Source organism: Phaethon lepturus, unplaced genomic scaffold, assembly GCF_000687285.1.
Source record: "Phaethon lepturus isolate BGI_N335 unplaced genomic scaffold, ASM68728v1 scaffold14134, whole genome shotgun sequence".
In the NCBI taxonomy this organism is placed as follows: domain Eukaryota; kingdom Metazoa; phylum Chordata; class Aves; order Phaethontiformes; family Phaethontidae; genus Phaethon; species Phaethon lepturus.
The window spans coordinates 14,909-37,068 of record NW_010535581.1 but is presented as its reverse complement, the minus strand read 5'-3'; the positions used below and the strand labels follow the sequence as shown (position 1 = coordinate 37,068).

Genomic DNA, 22,160 nt, shown 5'->3' with positions numbered 1-22,160 from the left:
CAGTTCAGGTGTTTTGCAATGGCGAAAAAAAGGTCAAAGTTAAGCCAACTTCCTCATGACTCATCAATGGCTCTGCACATAAGGAAGGGCAATCACATCCAAGGACAACCAGGTAGCTTTGGAGGACTGAGACTGGAGAGGGGATGAGAAGGGACCCATGAAAAGTCCATGGTTAGCTGAGGGAAGTCCAGTCATTTTTATGCACGTCCACAGCCTCTGACCTGGGCTGAAGTTACCCTTCCAGAAAGTATGAACAGCCTTCACCTAGCAGAGGGACCATGTGCTGTGTCAGTGCTTCACATCATGTGGTCAAAATTATTTTAAAATCTTGGATTGGGTGCTTTAACCATGAGACACACTTTCCCACTGACAACAGCTTTATTTTTTGTAAATTCCTTATAGTACTTATCAAAAATGATAGTGATACTTCTCTTCTACTTCATTCAAGAACTTGACACTTTCAGTGGAGTGTTAACATGCTTAAATTATTTGTACACGTCTTGTGTCTTAATTATAGCTAAGCCGAACAATATGTATTTATCTCTTTTCATCTTTTTTACTTTGCTCCTTCTTGTTTCTATTTATTATGGTCTTTCTGATGACAAGGTGCCCAGAATTAGAAATAAAGACTGGCAGTGCTGTTGTTGCCGAGCTGCACAGAGATGGAGGTGACACAATACAGCTCTATTGGCTGTTTTTTTACTACTGCACTGTCACATAGCACATCCCTTTCTGATTTGCCATCCCTGGTTAGCCACACCGCCGCTTCGGCTTTGTCTTTCTCACTGACGGTCCGTGGCTTTGAATTTTGTTTTTATCCTTAGCTCTTTCGTATTTAGTTCTCATCCTCTTGCACTACTTTTGATTTTTTTTTGCATGTTAGGGTTGCTAGAAAATTTTTATTGGGGTGATGTTCATATTTTCTTCAAGACCATCAGCATAGATGCAAATTAGAAAAAAATAAATCCCACAGGAGTACCTTGGACACGTTTCTTAGTTCAATATGATTATTTTACTGTTTATTTCAGCTTATGATCTGCTTAACAATCTTTTCAAGCAATATTTCTTTTTCCCCTTGATTATTAATTTTGAGGGCTCAGGTCTCAGAGGTAAAATATATAAATTGCACTGAAAATATGAGAAAGTCTTGAACAGTTAAGTGCTGCTGTAATACATGATTGTTTGAATTGTCCTTCTGACTCCACTTCATTATTTCCCTTCTATTATATCACAATGGCATGAGCACATAGATCAAAAAGCTGAAACGAGTCAGAATCGTGACCGTCTACTCCTCCCCCATGTCCTGTCAGCTTCTTCATCCCAGATTAGTGTCTGTTGGCTTGGGAAGCAAAGAGGGAGCAGATGGACCACAAAATGAGATTCTGTAACCTTCTTACCCAATAGATCTGCTTTCTGCGTGTATTCAGACATATTTACTTACTGTAGTGACAATTATCAGTTTTATTTCTTTTAAGGAAACCAAACAACTTCAGCTCAGTATGAAAGAGAGCAAACTAAATTGTCTTCTGGCACCCTTACCATCCATATAATTTTAAATCAATTAGGAGTTTTGTGGCTGGATTCCAATCTGTGTTATACCTGAATATGCCTATTAAATCCATAGGCGTGCTTAGGTATAAAGGGACAGACACAGTATGTACAGTCTGTGGACTCTAGATAACTCTTCATTGTTCGTAACGCAGGTCAGAGGAGCACAGTTGTTTATCTCCTGGGATATTTTGTTTTAATATGCTATTTGGATGGCCAGATGAAGCATCTTTTTACTCACAAATGAAGGGAGTTGGATATAAAAGTAACCAAATAATAATAATAATAACAGCAAAGCTTCAAAATGCATCAAATAAAGAATTCAGTTTATTCAGAAACTCGCGTGTTTCCTATGCCTCCTTTGAAACGCACCCATTCAGAGCGGTGGATGCATTTTAAGTGAGAGGCAATAAATGTAGTTGGCTAGCGTTTGGTTAAGGTACAGCCGTGAAAGCTTGAAAGCACCTCCCTGCCCTCAGCCGTGCAACGTGTCAGTGCAACCATACGTTCAGCTCGTCCTGATGAAGATCCGCTGCTGGTGTGATATTCTTACAGCAGCAAAGGTCTGCGGTTAGACCCTTCGTATTAGCAAAATGTTGTATGTCGCATCTGGGACAGGAGCCACCAGCCCCGAAAACCCTGACGCGAGACGCACCTTGCCTGCTCGTAGCTCTGTAGGAAGAAGGTGCTTGGTCTCAGCTAGCTGCCGAGGCTGCCTGCACGTCCAGCCAAGGGAGCTGGCTGCCTCCAGAGGACGAACCATCTCATCTCTGTGCCTTAGGCAACTAGTCTAGGAGAAGATAAATCTCCTTCCAGATATACCCACCTCTCGCTATTGACTGTAGAAAAACTCTAGAAAAAAACTTAGAGCAGACACCTAACTTTTAGGTGACTCAGGCAGGATGCGAGGAATCCAAATATATTGTGACAAGCTCCTGTAGTAAAAAAAGTGCCTTCGCTCTCCTGCTGAGCAAAAGGGGCTTGTCCAACAAATACATGGCACACGTATGGCCACGCGCTGGAAACACGGCGTGTCTTCCTTAGGAGGAAAAGGAACGTGTCAAACCTGGCCATTAGGACCTGGAGTTTTAGGACTTTTTGGTACTGGGGAAAATAAAACCAAGAGGTAGAGACTTTGTGTACAAGAATTGCCTGGCTGCCTTATATGTGCAAGTGCATTGCCAAGAGCTGCAGGTGTTCAATCAGGCGGCTTTTATTTGAGGTGCCTGACGTGGATTTCAAAACCACCACGTAGGCAACCCGGCTTGAAAATTGACCTTAATTTCTTCTAATTGCATGTCCTTTCCTTCATTATTTTTCTTGTTAGAGACAGAATTTTGAAAGGCGGTTCACTAGTGCAGCTATTTTTGACTCATCGCTGACTTTGTCTTACTTCATGTTATTTAATGGGTTCCAGTGGCCATATGCTGCGGCGAATCCTGGAACAAAGTGAGTAAACTGGAAGGCATTGCTCGGAAGGATAAATTTCACAGTTGGAAACGCACTTAATACTAAGCCTTCTAACCAGTTTTTCCAGAAATCGCAAGCTTGATTGCCATGATATCTGAACATGGCATTAGCTACTCTAATGAGGAAAATAATTGATACGCTATGGAAATTAGGTCTAATTAGATCTTGTGAAGATAAATATCTCAGTTCAGCTGAAAACTTGAAGAGATACGTTTTGGAGCATTCCAGATTATAAATATGACCCTTGTTCTTCACACACACACACACACACACACACACACCCCGTCTTGGGATACTACTGGTAGAAGCGAATGTGAAAAGCCTCCTGATCAGAATCGTTGCAGTCTGTACCCACTTGACACGGAGTAAGTGACAAAGATGCTAGATAGATAGTTTAAATCTTAGATAGCTTAAAACTAATTTATTTTTTATATCAGCTTTAGACAAAGATCCTAATTTCAGAACTGTGTAGCAAAATATCTCCTGCCTATTATTTATTTTCTTCAGTTAAAGAAACACATTCATGTTTATGTATTTTCAGAACCACAGCAAATAATACTCTTCAGTGCTCTTTAACACTTGTTTTCAATTACTTTAGAGAAACATGTATGCTGTGTTATATCAATAACATTTCAATGGAGGGCAAATACTGAATGCAAGGTATAACAAAATCAAAGTTCCTTTTAAATTTTAAAGGAAAAAGAAGAAAAAAAAACCAAAAATACATAAGGTGGCCATCCAGAAGGTGACTAGCTTTGTTAGTCCTTAGACCCGGCAGATGATTTATACCCAGATGTGTACCTTGCAAGGTACTGCCAATCAATGGGCCAAACTCGTCTTCCCCCTTCACTAGTGGAGATGCCATGGGACTCAAAGCAGGATGAAGCCTTATTGGCAGCTGCCTCATTTTCACCCATTTTCACATTGCACAAAACACAGATCCAAAATCTTTACTGTCTTGATAGGCTTGAGTTTCCAGCTTGCACCCTGACACTCCTTCCGCAGTGCAAAAGAGAGGGGTTCTCTAAAAATTTTTAGTTTGACATTGTCTCATTTTCACAGAATACGCTGTTTAAAGCGAACCCTTTAAAAGTCTGCCTTCAGATACTAATTTTTCAGAGCCCCTGAGCTAATGACCTGCAAGCCCTAAAACCACTGTATGCGTGCTGTAACATCACAGGCCATTTTAAAAATGTACCCTGTTAAGGAGCCAATTCCCATTATTCGCTGCAATTCCTTTGCCGTCAGCCTGGCAGAGCTGGCAGCTTTGGCTGGCTGTTCCCGTTCCCTGCAGCCGCTGGCTTGCCTTCTGCGGGGTGGCTCTGCAGAGCGGTGGGGACAACTCTGCGGTGCATCCGTGCTGCTGGGAGCCCAGAGGCATGAGGATAGCACAGGGGACCAGCCTGGGCCAGGGGGATTTGTCCGTGAGGACCACCGCTCCAGGGAGGCAGGTTCACCAAGCGGTCCCTGCAGGGGTGAAGGGCTGATGGCAGGAGGCACAAAATCTTCTTCTAGGAAAATCAGTCCCTCTGGGGGAAAAAAAAAAAATCATCTATCTATATGTCATGGTTTTGGCAAGTTTTGAGCAAGGGGAAAGGTGAATGATCTGGTGTTTGCAGTCATGGCTCCCGACAGCTTTTCGGTGTCTCTGTGTCTTGATAAACACATACCTCTGTCCACTGACATTTTTCCTTACAAAATGAGTGCGGGGGAAGCCGTGGCAAGCTCATGTATAATTTTCCTGGATGAAGGTGAATAATAAGTGAGTAAAATAAGATGACTCTTCCTATGACCTTTAAATGGTAATAAATTAAATATCCATTTGCATTACTCATTTTCTATTATTATTGTATTTCTCTTCTTTTATTCTTGGTCTGTCTGGTCATTACCACTATTCTGCATCTTCCATTTCAGAAAATAGTTAGAAGCATTGTAAAGATTCCCAGACCCTCCATGTATAGACGTACTGAGACAGTCACTGGATGAGATACCACACAGACCAGCAGCAGATGCATGTAGATTGCAATAGGGACTCTACTGCAATGATTTCACTGTTTAAGTCGCACAGTACCAAGGCAGCAGTTGTTTTTTTAAAAAAAATCTTATTTACTCTTTTTGTGACAAACCTAATGATTGCAGAAATGAGAAATCAGCCTGCAAACTGTCCAAATTTAAATAAAATCACCCCCACACTAGACTATAACCATGGCAGATGGACAGAGGAAGAAAGTGTATATAGTCATATTTTTTGCCATTATAGTATGGACCCTTTCAGATTGCAGCAAGCAACTTGCCATCTGCAAATCTGAGTCTTTCCGTTTCTGCTGAGGCACTGATTCAAGAATCATGATTTCTGAAATTTGAGTTAAAGTATTAAGTGGTTTACGTCTCATTTTAAAGGCATACTGATCTCATGATTTTACTTAATCACATGGGAAAGGCATCCTGAAAATTTCCTCGGATTTCTCCTTAAGACAAAACCCAAAGCCACTGGCTCATACTTAGGTATGTGGTGAGGTAAAGGGTTGCACGCATGAATAGCTTTTTGTCAAATAGTCTCTTATTGCTGTTGTTCTCCCAGCTTTTGTTTGGTTTACTCTATGGGCAAATGATTTGCTCTATGCCTGTATGATATGTAGATAGCACCGAGCACCTTCCTGACTGCAGTACACGTACTCAGCGGCAGCAACGGGTGCTTGGTTTTAACGTTGCCCCTCTGAAGAGAGAAGAACCGGATCACTACATAAATGTCATTGATTTTTAAGGGCCAGATTTTCATGTAAACGGCCGCTGATTTAGGGGGAGTGTCCAGTTAATACAGATTTGCAAACAAAACCTGGGCTCATACTAAAAACCCCTCAGTGTGTCAACCCACTGTTGTCTTCCACAATTTTATCTGACTGTAAGTTTGCAAAGTGACGCTGAGGATGTGACCGTCACAGAGCTCAGACAAACATACGCAAGTTGCAGCCTACCAGGATTTCTGATGCTTTCACATTATGGGCGGGGAGGGTAATCCAAGGGTCAGGACTCTTCTACAGGTTTAACATTTTTTCCCCCCTCTGTGTAGCCAGCAGTAACCAAAAAAATCTCCTTTAGGGATGCAAGGCTATTTTGAACTTGTCTAAGAAGAAGAAATTTCAGTTGTCAGACAATTACTGCAATTCAGTTCTGGCGATTCCCTTCCAAGAGGTGCTGCAATATGCATTGCATCGCAGTATTTCTAATTTTCACCAAATCAGGGTCGCGCTCTGCAAGGCAAAAAGAGGAAAGTTTTTTTTTGTTAATCATACATGCAAGAGCCATGTACAAAATAAAGTATTAAATACAGTAATTACAGTTATTTTTGTTAAAATATTTCTACACAATAAACCTGTGGCTTTAAAAACTCTACCAGAAGCAAAAGAAAAACAATCTGTAATGAAAAAATTGAAATCAGAAGCCACTAATAACACTAAAGGGAGCCCAGAAGCCAAATTAATGTTTCTACAAAGAAATACTTTCCTACACCAGGCAAATTCCTAGTAAGACTCTTACCTGGGTCTTTATATATAGGATTCAGATTTCATTTTGAAGCATGCTTTTTACAAACTGTTTAGTGTTCGTATGTCATTACCACTGTTGGGCCAGATTGCACCTGGCATCGATATAAACAAAGCTTTGGCAAGAATTCTTTCCTTTGGGATGGAGACATCTGATTTTCAAGCTGAAAACATGTCAGTGTTGCAAGACACTCCAAATAGCCTGTTTTACCAGTGCAGTAAATTAACCCGCCTGGTGTAGTGTTAAATGCTTTACAAACATCGACTGAAGGCGAGGGAGGGAAACAGCAAAAAACAAACAAAAACATTTCAATAACTTGTTTGGCTAGGAGCAGTGAAAAAAGTACAAGCAAAGCTCGAAGGGAGGGGGTGATCCTTGGGAGACAGGACAGCAGAAGAACAAATTTTCTAAATTTTGTCCTGTATTCAGCCCAGAGTGCGTGCCATGGTGTGGGGAGACACAGAAGGAGCAAAATGAGTTATACAGATGATAGCAAAGGCATCTTCATTTGAAAAACAGATTAGGTTAACAGCAAACAGTGACTCTACTCATCATCTCCTTGTCTACAGGAGAAAGGCTTTTTGAAAGCTATTACATGCAAGAGGTTTGCCTTTAATCCTGCAAACCGCTGGTGGACAAAGACTACGTAGGCAAAACAGAGGATAAAATATTAGGCTATCCCCCTTGCTTCCCCATTGTTCAGGATGAAAAAGCTGAGCTGAACTGGGCACGCAGAATTGGCTTGAGTGAAAGCTCTCGTTGCTAGATCGTGCATTTGTGCTAAGCCTGAATGGTCTAGAGGACAATGGGGTTCAACCTGCCTGTGGCTCTGCAGCCATCCTGCAATACAAATGTGAAACTAGAATAGCCGGAAAGTAGGTCCACATGCGTATGGAGTCGAACAGCGACCTGTCCTGAGAAACACGGGCAGAAGCAGTGTTCTCAAATATATATATACTTACAGAGCTGCTAGACTGAAGCCATTTTGCTACTCTTGTCTTGCTATTTTAATTATCCTGATAGCCGTCTATTTACAAACGTGCATGTAAGTGGACCAGAATAATTAATTAATATTCATAAGCATTCGTAAAATGTGGCTAAGTTTATGTTAGGGTGGATGATAATTTCCGAGAGGATTACATTTGCGGTAAGTGTAGATTTATATTAGGAAGATTAAGCATGATTGATTCTTGCTTGGCCAGTGATAGAGGACTTAGCTTCCATACTGGCAGAGATTATATCTGGTCAACAGGAAAGGAAAACTGGCCAAGAAACTGCCAACACAGAATCTGAAGCTGTGAAACCTGGTCAGAAGAAATAGAGCCAAATAAGCAACAGATGAAAAATTATCTTAAAGCAAAGATCAAATCACTCCGTTCGAAATGAGAATTGTATTGGAAAAGGTGATGCCGAGAGCATGAAGCGACATAGGAATTAAAAAAAAAACCTAGAGTGCTGAATACCAGTAATTTTTTTTAAATGGACCTTAAAATTTTTCAGAAATAGAAAAAGTAGACAGTTTTAATATGCTGCAAGACCTCTGACAAATAGCAGAGAGGACTGCTAAACCTTGTGAATCATTTGGAAGAGAATGCCAGAGGTCTCAGTACATAAGAGCCATGGACGTACTGGGGAGAGTCCAGCAAGGGGCTGCAAAGATGATGAAGGAGCATCCCTCCTATGAGAAAGAGCTGAGAGAGCTGGGACTGTTCAGCCTGGAGAAGGCTCAGGGGAATCTCATCAACGTATATAAATACCTGAAGGGAGGTTGCAAAGGGGACACAGCCAGGCTCTGCTCAGTGGTGCCCAGTGACAGGACCAGAGGCGATGGCCATAAGCTGATACACAGGAGGTTCCCTCTGAACATCAGGAAAGACCTTTTTACTGTGAGGGTGACTGAGCACTGGCACAGGTTACCCAGGGAGGTTGTGGAGTCTCCATCCTTGGAGATACTCAACAGCCTTTTTTTGAGGTCCTTGGAGTCCCGGCAACCAGCTCTGGGTGGCCCTGCTTGAGCAAGGGGGTTGGACAAGATGACCTCCAGAAGTCCCTTCCAATCTCAGCCATTCCGTGGTTCTGTGGCTCTGCCTGAAGCCCGCTGGGGAAGTTGATAGATCGAATGAGGAACCAGGAAAGAAAGAGATTTTGGTAAGATACATACTTTACAACAGGTTTCTGGTACTGATGTACCTGGTACAGCACCCTCAGACATCAGAGTAGTCCAGTGGGCTCAAGAGGGACAACAGACTTGTTCCTGCACCTGTGCTGCAGAAACCTACTGCCTCTAAAGAGGAGACTTGCTGGGAAGCTTATTGACAATTGGATGCCAAATGAAAGAGTGGGGAGAGAAATGGGTAGGGAACTCACCGACCGATAAAGCTGAACAGCACTGATGTTACTGTGTATTTTGCCCTCAGAAAATAAGTTCTCTAGATGTAGACCAAAGCCTTGACAAGCAGCATGAGGACCACCTTGGACTGTACTGGCCCCAGCCCCATTTCAAGCAAAAGCAAAGACACCTTAACTAGCAAAGGACCTGAATGGCCTGCTGTGTCCAGCAGCATAACCACACACCAGCAGAAGCACCACAAACACGCCGGTGGGGACACTGCCTCGGTGCCCTGCTGGAATGAGCAAACAGAGCAGGGAGCTTCCAGAGGCTGTAGGGGTGGCTGCCAGATGGACACGATGCTCGGTGGCAAGCTGGCAGCAGACGGAGCAGTCACTGCCAAGGAAAGGGAAGGGGGCATCACCTGAGTCCCACCAGGGTTAAGCTGCACCTGATGCAGGTGATGGCAGTGGGGATTCTGGCTGGAGAAGATGCCTCTGAGTGTTCTAGGGGAAAAACGACCTTCTGGTCTCAATACAAAACACATTATTACCATGGCAGTCAAAAAGTATAAGCAAGTTTAGCAAGTAAAGCAGAACAGTTTTGCTTAAAAGGACTTTGTTAGGTAAGTAGGACACATTTTCATTAATCTCTTTTGGCAGTCTGTTCAGATTTAAGAAGGAGATTCGTATCAAGTCAAAGGGACAAAAAATTGCTAAATACATATTTAGACCAGACAGTTACGGAACAAAAAGCAAGTTGGGATACCATGAACAAGAACAGCAATTTAATGGATGTCAAACTTGTGAATACTGAATTCCATTTTATCACTGTTGGTTTAAAATTAATGTAATAAAACCAAAGCAGCAGTACTGTATGAATGCAATTATACTGCTATAAAATCCTGATAGTCCATGTAGTTCATTCACACAAGAAAATAAACTCGACTGCTAGCAGCACTTTGTCGAAGAGATGCATGCCAAAGCTTAGCATCAACTTAATGTTATGGGTGTTAACCAAATTCAAAGTAGTTAAATTGGTACCAAGGCAGGGCCCAGGCTGGCCCCAGCATTTATTATATGTGTTAAGGAATGGTCCAAAGCTAAACCCATCTTAATTAGTTTTTTATTGACATTGCATTTGGCAGAGTCGTTGTCCAAAAAGTGAGAGAAAATACCTGATAAGGCAGATGTAAAGAATTTGAGCTTAAAGCCTGACGGACTGCTTGAAGTAGGTGAAATCCATGTCGGATTTGGACTGGGACAGATCTAACAGTAGGTAACGTAAAAACACAGATGAAGGAGCCCGCATGTTGAGGCCTGGACAAGTGTTACGAAGGGAGCAACCTAACGGAAAGCAAAAGTTGTGTCAGTCAAGTAATTGATGTTTAACTTGCTGCCCTGCTTCCAGATGCCGGTTATGCTGCAGTAACATTACGGGTAAGTACCTATGGATGTAAGAACGGGAGCTTATAGCGATGGTTGTTCTGGGATGCAGGCATTTGCTTGAATCCTACCTGCTACACTCCTCGCTAGCACAAAACAAGTGAAATGATGGGTGCTTAGCTCGTTGGAGCTGGTGGGAAAAACAAAAACGGCTCAAGAATTTCCTCTTTCCATGTTGCCCTTCCTAACTGCTTCTTGTTGTCCTGTGCAAGCCCCTTGCTTGCAGAGATGCAGTTGTTTGTGTGGCCATGCTGTAAATGGGACTGCTGAAATGGTCTGGGTAAAAAAAATCCTACTCTCCCACCCAGAAACAAAATAAACCTGAGTTTTTCTAACATGATTGCTTTAGTGATCCAGTTTGCATCTTGGCTTGAGAAACAGTTGCATTGGAAATGCTTCCATGGAGAAGAAAATGGGGCACAGAGTGGGAATAAGCAGAAGATGGAGGAACTGCTTAGATCTTGCAGAAATAAACATACATTGATTTATCTTATCCTTTTATTGGGGACTACGCACCGACCTCACTTTACAGATATTCCAGCAGCCCCACTAAGGAGCACCTTCTCAGTCAGCCTAGCATTAAAAATAGTTGATTTCATCAGGAAAAAACCACAGTTGAAGAAAAGCTAAGGGAAAGAAATGTCACAAGTTCCAGTAATTCGTTCCTCTGCAATCAGGAATATCTAAATGAGGAACTTAAAAAGGTTTTGAAGAACACCAATAATCAATTCAAAATTATCCTCTACATGTCTATAAAGTTGTGTATTGTATTGTACCGGTACAATACACCTATAAGTGATGCACAAATACCATACTACAACCATAGGACTGACACGGGAGATTTCACCTAGAAAACAACCACCTCCTCAGGTCCCACTTTCAAACTGGAGAAATTCTCAGTTCCTTTAACATTGATCATAGGTCTAGGCAGGAAAATATTCACATTGTCAGACTTGGTTTAGACCACAGCGAACAAGTGAAGTCATTTCTAGAAGGTCCTTACTCCTTGCCATGAGTACATGATTCATAGAGTTGATCTTGGTTTATATACGAGGGCTCAGTTCCTGCCTTGGCTAGTCACTGCAGGGATGTGCGGGACATGGCATTCTGGTGCTGTTTCCCCTCTCCCACTTTGGGGGTGTGGGGGTGGAAAGAAGGGGGTGCAGTTGCTTTTGAACTGCTGCCCATCCTTCAGGGACTCTGCCAAGAGCGAACAGCTAGCAGTAACGGGCTTCGTCACGTCATTAGGAGCATCTGAGAAAACGTTGCCTACAGGAGGTGCTAAAACCTGCATTTGGGGTGGAGTGGGATGTTTGCGTTCCTTGACTCACCCCAGGCGCCCATCCAAGTGGGATCTCCATCAGAAGGAAGCCCTTCTGGTAGAGAAAGAAGAAAGATTTCTGGCAAAATCCAGCATGGGTCTTTGTTAAGGTAAGCACTGGCTGAGAAACACATATATAAAACAAGTTTGCTTTGCAGGAAGGCAAGAGTTGTGTCAGTTTAGTGTGAAGCTTGTTAGATCAAAGTTTCCTGTGTTCAACATCTCCATGGAGAGCTATCTATTCAGAGCGCCTGGCATCTACTTCTTTCAAGCTTCTAAACTTAAAAACATCTAAAATTACATTCGTGGTCTCCTAACATTGTTCTCCCATGGAAGTAATTACTGTAATTATAGGCTACTTCTACAATGCTAAATGCATCTGATCCAAGGAGAGACCCCTGGTGCCCTCACCTGGTGGGGCAGAGGAGCTCGTGTCCACATTGCGTAGGGGCAAACCTCTAGAGCAGACTGACTGCAGCGATGGTTACATGGCACGTGGGTCTGGGTCTCCCCGTGACACACAGCGGGGCTTCGAGGGACCCACTGATTGTTTTTCTGGGTGGTTTTTCTTCCGTTCCAGCAGCTGGAATAGTACGAGCAGTGTGCCATATCAACACGGGGGGGTTTAACCTTCAGCTGAGGATATCTGTTGCACACCCTGGGGCATGGCAGGGTGGCACGTGTCAGTGCTCGAAGGTACGCAGGCCTTGCTAGAGCGGCATCCCGGGACTGAGCAGGGTGGGGGCAGCTGAACTTGGTGCAGTCCTGCCCATACTTCTCTTTGGGTGTGATACCTGCAGAGATCCATCTCCAATAAAACCACACCTGTGTTTTGGTTGGGAGGAAATGGGTGATTCACTCCCCCAGAGGAGAGTCTGGATATAAATGAGCAATTGTGGCTTGGGGGCAGCTGGGGCTTGAGATCTTCAGGTGAAGCTGGGAGCTAGGTTATCTGATGGTATGGATCTTCTCAGAGGGTCTGTAAACAGAAACCAAAATTAATCACGTGGTCTCAGAAAGGAGCGCAGGGCTGCATGAGATAATCTCTGCTTTAAAAAGCTGCCCCTGAGATGAGAAGGTTTAAGAAGTCCTCTTCTAGATGGTGGAAGAACCCAGCCGGTGGGAGGACATCCTGGGGGTGCCTTGCTCAGTGTATGACACCTGAGTGACCAGCTGGTGTCATAAAACCTGGGCTAAACCCGTGGCATGGACACACGTGCATCTACAAGGTGACACCACTTGACTTTAAAATGTAAGTTGAAAAGAATGAGATGAGAGCTTGTTCGCACAAGTAGGATTTTACTGTGGTCGTGACCTGTAAGCACTTGGACTTGGGGAATTCTGTGGGATTTTGATCACGTTACAGAATATTAATTTGCTGATTTACCAATGCAGACGAAGCACTTTAGGAAAAGTGAGATAAGAGCTGTTCATCAGTATTTGCACAACACCAAAACCCATGCACAGTTGTTCCAAGTTTTCTCTTGAAACACCTCGTTTTATTGAGACTGTGGATCGACTGGGAAAAGTCTCTTCCAGAAAAGAGGAGGGATGAAGGAAGCCATGGCACAGGTACCTGATTTTTCTTAATGCCTTCTTCATTCCCAGGGGCTTCTGCGCAGCTTGGGGCAGATGCTGGCTCCTTCGGTACAAGCAGGCGTAAGCCTCTGGCCAGTTGTTTTCTTTCTGATAAACCTGCCTCTGGCTTGCCTTTACCTTCCCACACGGTTTAATGTTTACTTTGTTTGGCTTTAATTATTTTTTTTTCCAAATACTTTATTAAATAATTGAGGCAGTAATTAAATGGCGCTTCTGATGACGCCCATTTGCCGATCTTCAAAATGTGTGATCCGTATCTCACTTAGAATCACCACACCTGAAATCAGCTGCTGAACGGGGGTAATTTGCTAAAGCAGATGTGCTTTGATGGACAGCAATGTATTTCATTATCAGCATTAACAAAAAAATACATTTATAAAAATAAAAAATGGGTGCCTAAAGGTACCCATTCTCCATAATAACTTATTACATCATGTCAAGAAAATATACCTTAAACTAGAATATTTTTGAATAAAAAATAAACGTAACACACAGTTAAGTTCATGTGCCAGATGAAAGAAATGTAAAGCCTTTTTTTGTTTGTTTAATTGATACATCAGGTTGAATATTTTGTGGTCTCACTCCATCGTGCAGCAGCTCATTCGGACTGTCCAGGAAGACTAATTAACACTAATGCTTCTAAAGAATTTTCATTTGTGATGCTAATCTGTCACAAAACCAAAAGCATCCTCAGAAAGCCAGGGAAAGAAGTAAAGAGACTACATCTTGCAGCCAACTTAAATTAGTGTTAGCTTGATTTGTCTTAATTGAAAGGTTGTTTACGTCTCTTTTGTAAGTGTTTATAAAAGTTGGCAGACAGAAGAATAGCTGCCTACGTACACGAACAAAATTTACTGAAGCTGTTGTATATAGTACTGTCATTAGAAAACCTTTTGAAATATTTCTGTACACACAGTCTTAAGGTATAAGCCTGTCTCTGTGTTCGTGTATACACACACGCACAACACGCCGTATTATTTTCGCTACTGAGATATTTATGCTAAATCCTCAGATTACATGAATATTTCTACATGCCAATTCATTCTAGCAGCCTACTGGCCTCTGTTTAAATTTCTGTGAGATACAGGCAGGTCAGAAAACATCTCAAACACAGCTTGTGAAAATGGCTTGCTCTTGCACTAATAAACATGTCCTCGGATACCCCAGCTCAGCAGAAATGTAGTGCTTACATAGCTGAGCACCCCTAAAGCTTTACGGGGATCCATGAGCCCTGGGTCCTGGACTGCCGGCGGGGTGGACCTCGGGTTCTTTTTCTCTGGTTCCCCACGTTCACGGCATCTCAAGACAGGCCATCACCCCATCCTCGTATCTGGAAATTGTCCAACTCCGATGATGTTGAATAGACCCCACCTAATGTCTTCAGGATGCGCATCGTCCGCGCCGGTAGAGGGAAGGAGAGGCTTGCTAAGCTCACCTGGCAGCAAGCATCTCCCAGCTATTCATAAACAGCTTTAAGAGATCTTGTCCTTTAAAAATACAGGATAAATATTGTTGATAGGCGCACTGATGCGTTCCTAGATCTTAAATGAAACTTCTAGGAAAACGGGCAAAGAAATTAAGATTCCTCAGCAGAGTGTAATTAAGTTGCAGCTTAGTTCATAACGCTGACCACCGCAGTTTGCTTCGTTTTAGCGTTGCTAGGCCATGTACTGCACGTAAAGACAATTAAGCAGAGCAGGGAGAAAAGCAGCAGATGCTAGAGATGCAGAGAGTTAGATGACTCATTATGTCATGAAGACTCTCTCTTTCAGGAAAGTGAAAAGGTTGCTATAAAAAAGAAAAGGCTTGAATGGACCAAATAATTATTAAAGAAAGAATTTGAGGGTTTCAGAAAAGAGTAGCGGAAAAATCGGAATCTCGCAGTGCTCTAAAATGTGCGTCCGCCTGAACTGCAGAGGAGAAACACCGACATACAGGATGGAGACCCTGTTCTCCCTCCTCCTCCCCGCTCCTGCCCCTTCGTTCCTTTGGGATTACATGGGGGGTTTGGCCTGCTCCCTGTTGAACGAAAAGAAAACGTGTTTTAAAACTTCCTAAGTCTTTCAAAACTCCTCAACTGATGATCTGCTCGAAGGTAACTCTAAGAAATTATTTAATAACAGCTTCCTGAAGGCTTTGCGAGGTATGCATATTTTACAGCAGTTTTTCAGTCTAACAAGACTAACGAAATAAGAATTTGCCATTTCAGAGATTTACTCTCACAAGCACCTGATGCATGCAAAGTAGAAGGCAGGTCTCGTGAAGCAAGCGCCTCCGGTTCTCAGAAACACTGTGCTCTGCCGTTACGGTTCTCTTTGTTTCCTTAAAACCAAATGTAATTTGTCTTTTCTCTCGCCAATCTCATCTGTGAATTTGAAACTAAATGAAGCATCATTCTGTACGGCATCACTTCACTGATGGAGAATTAAGCGTGTAAAAAATGTCAGGCTTTCCCTGTGCAGAAATTTCATTTTTCCCCAAATAATGCTGTGGGTATATATGTGCTTTTCTGCAGAATCTTAGTTGAGAGACACACTCACAGGGTATGCACTAATACAAGTGACAAAAAAATTCAGCAACACCAAGTCCTGTAAACAAACCACTCCAGGGAAGTAACATTACCATGTAATTGTATGTTTTTACCATGTCAGACCTGTCACAAAAAATAACTTGAATTGTGATTATAGTAATTAATTTTTCCTCTGCCGTTTGAAACATGCAAACTTATTATGGCGATGAGGATGATAGGTTCTGGCCTGCCATTTTAGTGCATCATATATTTATATTTCCACATGAAGAATTATTACCAAAAGGTGTTAACAGGATGAGATCTATACATAAAGGATACCCTTTAAAGGTCCCTTCCAACCCAAAGAATCTATGATTAAGACCTGAAGGTCTTGAGAAAAATAAAGGGGGTAAGACTAGGCAAGAAAAATAAAGCAAAACAGAGATTTTGTTCCCAAAATCAGGCAGGTCTGGAAATCACAGTGCTGGAAAACTGGTTTGTGGAGTATGGTACCAGTTGAAAAGAAAGAAGAAAATGTCATTTTTCTGTCTGCCGTTGCAGTCCACAGAATTCTGTTAATCTGACGATCTTTGCTTCGTTATTGCTGTATTAACACTGTGTCCAGGGTGAGCGGGTGGCTGAGCTTGCAGCTCTGTGTCATTCCTGTTTCCAAGTGGAAATTGCTATGTCTTGGCACATAACTTAAAGAAAAAAGGGGGGAAAAAGGAAGGAAAGGTACTGATTCAGCTGTTAGGAGACTATGATAATACTGTTCCCAAAGGCACCTATTTAGGTGCGCTTTCATAAACAAGCCTGAGGGGCTCCTTCTTCGCCGTCACCCCCTTCCCCGCGTCTCGCACTCCGCCTGCCTGATCCCTTCCGACAGTAGAGCTGATACCGCACTAATCCCCGCAAGTTTGGGACTAATGAACTAACTGCTGGGCTGCCGCCACGGAGCCTGGTCCCAAACTATACTGTACTTCACACTCGATTTATTCTCCAGATGGCGAGACTGCGCAGCCCCGCCGCGAGGGACCACCTCTTCCACTGGAGTGTAAAAGTGGACGGATGTTGTTTTCTTTGCAGATTTGATAATTCCGAGCGAGGAACTCCGGAGGATGGTTAGTTATTAGGTTTAATGGGTGCCAACCGAGCCGGCAACGCGCGTATTCGCCGACTTCCGTTTCAGTGTCTGTGTGTCTGGGTAGTGGTGGATTTGTCGGCGACGCTGCGTCACTGAAACCTTTATCTTCTCCAGTTGGCGTAGCTGCGCATCGTAATGAACATCCTACCGTGTCCTCCTCAGAGTCGTACAGAAGGGGTGCTAAGTAGCCACCCTGACCAATGTTTTTTCTCCCAGTGGATTTTCCAGCACAGGTTGCAAATTTAGCGTATTTTAATATCACTGTTGCCTTTCTCTCTTGTTCAGTTTGATAAAGAGCCCAACCCACGTGAGACCCAGTGGGGGTACCACCATCCCAAGCTATCTGGGGAAGGAATCGTTTACTTAACGATCAGGTTTATTTCTTTATCAGCTATTCATTCATGACAGAGTATTATGCGATGTTGTAGTTCTCGTGTGAAGAACAGAGTAAATAATTTCTTTCACCGTTCCATAAAAATTCTAGCTTGACCATTCTTGGCAGGGACTTTACACGCAGTTTGGAAAATGTGTTTATTCTTGCATCTACCGCTATGAAGACCTTATTCTATCGTGGACTACTTTTTTCTCCACTATTACAATGTTGAAGTAGTTTACCTTGTTTTAAATTTTAGCTTTTCGCACGGATCCTACAAGAAGAATAACATCTACATTTCGCTGCTGAAAGGGCTCTCCCTCTCCTCCACGTTTAGAGTACGTTTAGTCAGAGGTTTTAGTAAATTTTTTTATTTACCCATGAAACGTTTTATTGGAAGCCTGGCAGTAGGATTTTCTCCATTGTAGGAAGGGTAGGCACCAAGTCAGACCCCTCATGAGCTCCGACTTTGGCAATCAGGTCCTCTCCGTTTGTCCCACAATTAAAAATATAAATTGAATCCTGATGTGGAAACCATAGTGACTAGAAGTATTTTATCACGGAAGGGAAACGTTTCCATTCCTGGGGTGTCTAGGTAGACAGATTTAAAACGTAGTGATTCTAAGAAAACGCATCAATTCTCAACCCAACAGATGGCATGGGTGTGTTAACTAGCATAGCAACATATTTTCTATTAAAATATGGAAAAAAAACAACAACCCCCTCCCCACGTTTGTTGGTTTGGTATAAATTCAGTGAAGTTGTTGGTTATTTTTGGGATACGTACCAGAGGGCTGCACATTTAGTTTATGTAAATTGATAACAGCAACAGCCTGTTAATAAGTGTTTTGCATGGAAATATACCTAGAAAGACATGATCTGTCTTTTTTGGGAAGGGAGTTTGCAGCCTGAGGAGAAAAATAGCTAATGAGACAATCTACCGCTCATTATTATAATACGAAAAAAAATCATAACAAATCAGGCTGTAAATTTGCTAGAGATGTGCCTTCAGTTGGAATTGGATGCTGCCTTAGTGGATAATTTGGGGAGATCTTTCTTTTGCAAATTGGATCAGTGTGTGCTGAAACGGTGATAATCTGACTTTAATTAAAAGCATAAATCGGTTTGGAGCGTGTTTTTAAGCTACCCTTCTGCATCATATCCAGAAACTTTCGGCCCAGCCCTCGAAACGCGTTACCCTTGGTCGGCGAAGGAGGACGCAGGGGATTTGTATTACCCGGTAATGGCATCATATGGTTTGGTTTACCTAATTCGGAAGGACTGTTGCAGACGGCTGTGCGTCGGAGCGGTCTTCCAGCTGGACGTGTTTGTAGTGAGCTGCATGCATCTTTGTGTGGCTTTCCTAATGGCCCCGGTCAGAGTCCATTCACAGCAGTTTGAATGTTTCGGGTTGTATTTTCCAGAAATTACCTCCGAACGTGCCCCGTGATGGCAGCACAGGGATGCGTACGTGCGCGCCCTGCTCCCGTCTGGCCGATTAACGGGCATATGCTCCCAACCTTCGGAGGAGCGCGGCTAGTAGCCCCACGCTGAAGGCTGTTTGCTTCAGATTTCATCAACTTTCTGCTTCATTATTCCTTCCCTTTAACCAGTTAGAGCCATCACTTGCTTTTCTCTAAACTTACCCTAATTATCGGGGGTCCCAGCCCTGTAAATCAGTACACTGCAAGAGCTGTCTTAAACGGGCCTGGGAGACCCTGTTCTGATGGGACCTGACAACTGTAAGCTACTGTTCCCTCACACTGTTTAACTCAGACCACATTGGGAAACCACCTCTGCCCCTCTCGCCGGCAGAGATTTGCATCCGTCTGGTTTAAATCTACTGTCATGTGCTGTCTCGCTGATTGGTATTAGCCTGGATATTAACTTTGGTGATTTTTTTTTTTTTTTAAGTTTTTCCCCTTGAGTTTGCCTGTTTTCTTGAAAAGCATCTCTATTCAGCGACTGCGTATTGTTAAAGTCATTCCCGAACCTCCGTCAGTCAGGAGCTTTAAAGTTTTATTAGCCCCATAAAAACTCTTCACAAATGAAATGACTTTTGATAAGTGTGCATTTTGACAATGCGAATTTGTTAGGGGCTGTTGGCGAGTAGAAGGAATTTGGGGTTGAAACTGCAGTTGGCAGGAAGCAGGGAGCCCAGCACCCTCCTTCCCCCCCAGCTTCTTCTCCAGGCCGTTTCATTTCAGAAAAGCAAGTCGTCTTCATGAAAATCAGCTATTAAACAGATTTGTAAACTTACATCCATAAAAATAGCGAACAGCCACAGGAAAGACGTGTCTTAGGAGACTTTGTTTTGTGCCAGCAGGAGAAGAGCTTTTTATGCAGTTCAAGAAAGATCTCCAAGTTATTTTGGCGTTGTTTTCACACACGAGTTGTGAACTCTACCACCATGTAGACTTTGGATACATGGAGAAAAGGAAGATTTATATAGCAAAACCAAATAAGTGTATAGATACATCTGTGCTTACTGACGTCCAGGCAATATAGAGGTGAATTACAAAACTTAATTGTTTTATGGAAATTCAATAACATGCCGTTTTTGATTGCGGATGGTTAGTGCAACACATTGTGGTTAGTATAAAGATTTGTGTTCATTAGACATGTTCAGCACTAGTGGACACAAAAGTCTTGTTTTCTACAAGGGGTGGTGTAGAAATGCCTAGACGTAAAACCCGAACATTTTATTTACCAGTTATAAAGAAACGAGGAAGGTAAAATTGCGAGGTGCTGGTGATGACTGCTTCAATAAAAGTCCAAGAGTGACAGACATTTTGGGGGCACCAATATACCGGCGGTCTAGCTTTTTCCCTACGTTGTTTCAACAAGTTTTCTGCTCAGTGCATTTTTATGTCAACAGACAATATGCTTTTTTTATTTTCTTTTCTTGTGCCTCTGAACTCATATACATTATAGAGAGAAGCAAGACTGACCGTTGTGAAAACCCTTGAAGAGTTTGACTTTGGCCATGCCGAAAAGTGTGTTAGGATAAACTCTGTGTCCAGCGGTCTTGCAGAAGAAGATCTAGAGGTGCTTTTGCAGTCCAAGACCCTGCCCTCAAGCATTATGCTGCCAAAGGTTGAAAATGTTGAAGAAATAAGATGGGTGAGTACCAACAACACAGTAGCTTTTGACTGAAGCTGTTGGGCCAAGTTCACACAGGCGTAGAGGTGAATGACTCTGAGTTATGAGGAAGGCTGCAAATAGCGTATAATGTTGTTGCTTGGCTAAAGTAACTGGGAAGTGCATCCATTTAAATGTGTGTAAGATGTGCTGTATAAAAAGCATACGTGGAACACCTTGCATTTATAAGGAAAACCAAAGTTTATTTCTCCCACAGTCAACAAAGAACCGATATTGATGTCATATTATCAAAAACAGAAGCGTAAGTATCTGACTCTTCTCTAACTATCCTAATGAGCAAAATGACTGTCTCTGTCCACGAGCCTTAGTTACAAGCGTTGTAAGCAGGAGATGGGGGAACCATGTTAGCGACATATGAAAAAATGGGTTGGGGGGGAAGGTCACTCCTTGGGGCAACTGGAGGAACAAACAGGAAGCTTTTAACTAGTGTTTTTAATTAGCACAGATATTATTTCCTGAACAGTTCTCTATTTCTTCCTTTTTAATTGCTGACAGGTGTGTTTGTGTTTCACGACTGACTTTTCAGCCAATAAAAACCTGAAATGTAAATGGTTGGCATGTCAAATTACTTAAGAAAACTTTGAAATAGGCCTAATTATGCTATAATTGTTTTAATTGTCAAGAAAGGGGGACGTTTGTTTAGATACGCCGTTATTGCTGTAGCATGCCAGTAAAGGAATAATGCTTAATTATTCACTTCTATATTTTTGGAAAGCGCTAGCCGAGCAACTAGCACGCGTGCAAGCGGTGGTGAAAGGCAGGCGGACGTATTAGGATCTATTTTAATCTCAGCATCTAACCTTGATCAAACCACTGAGATCGGGCACGAGCGCACGACCGAGCGAATACGTGGGGTACGTGACGAGCCCCGTCCGTTCCGCGGCGCTGCCCCTTCGGCCTCACGATGGAAGGGACGCCGTCCCCTTCTGCCAACGCTTAATTAAATTAACTGGAGGACACCTCTCAGGGTTTACAGCCGTGTAAGTGTTGGACGTAACTTGTCCATAATGAATATTCATGCTTGCAAAATGGCAGGGCCCTCGATGCCACCAAGTAGGTTTTGCGGGGCGGTGGGATGCAGGGGCTCTTTGTCCCCTCGTCCCCTGCCACCGTCCCTCTCGCTAACTTCGATTCCCGTCACGGAGAGCAAGCCAGCCCCAACAACTTCTGCCTCGTGGTCTTTTCGCTTCCCTCTCGCTCTGCCCGACCGCTGCGCACAAAGCGCGCGCTCTGCTTAACGCCGCTGCCGCCTTTTCCCGGTCCTCCCAAAATTCACTCCAGCGTGATTTTTCAGCCTCCCAGAAGCCGTTTATTTCCGCCCCTTCCCCGTACCTCACCCCCCCACGCACGCTTCATTTTTATTTATGTGCAGCAGAAAACCTGGAGGCTGATGCACAACTAAAAGATGGGCTTACTTGTTTTCTTTTGTGTGAGAATCTCTTGCTTTCCTTTTGTCCCGAGTGTGGGTACTTGTTTGACTGGCATGGCTTATTGGACTATAACAAGCGTAACTCTCCCTCCTTTGTGGCGGGACAATTCTCCCACAAATCCCGACCAGTGCGCATTCTTCCCGACACACTATTGGGTGTGCACTGGAATTGAAAGAATTGCTGAGGCCTTGCTACTTCATCCCCTCCCCAAGCTTTGTGGGTTTTTTTTCCCTCCGCCTTCTTTTTTTTTTTTTTTTTTTTTTTTCCCCCTTTTTCTCCCTTAAATG

General features: G+C 43.1%; 1 protein-coding gene across 1 annotated transcript in view; it reads left to right on the top strand.

Annotated features, from left to right (window-relative positions):
• Positions 1-22,160, top strand: part of CLYBL (citrate lyase beta like) — a gene marked incomplete at its 5' end in the record, with an annotated part of 73,340 nt that overhangs the window by 39,446 nt on the left and 11,734 nt on the right. The window contains one exon of the mRNA XM_010285885.1: positions 20,216-20,404. Within this exon, the coding sequence (XP_010284187.1) occupies positions 20,216-20,404 (189 nt within the window). The remainder of the gene's footprint in view (positions 1-20,215; positions 20,405-22,160) is intronic.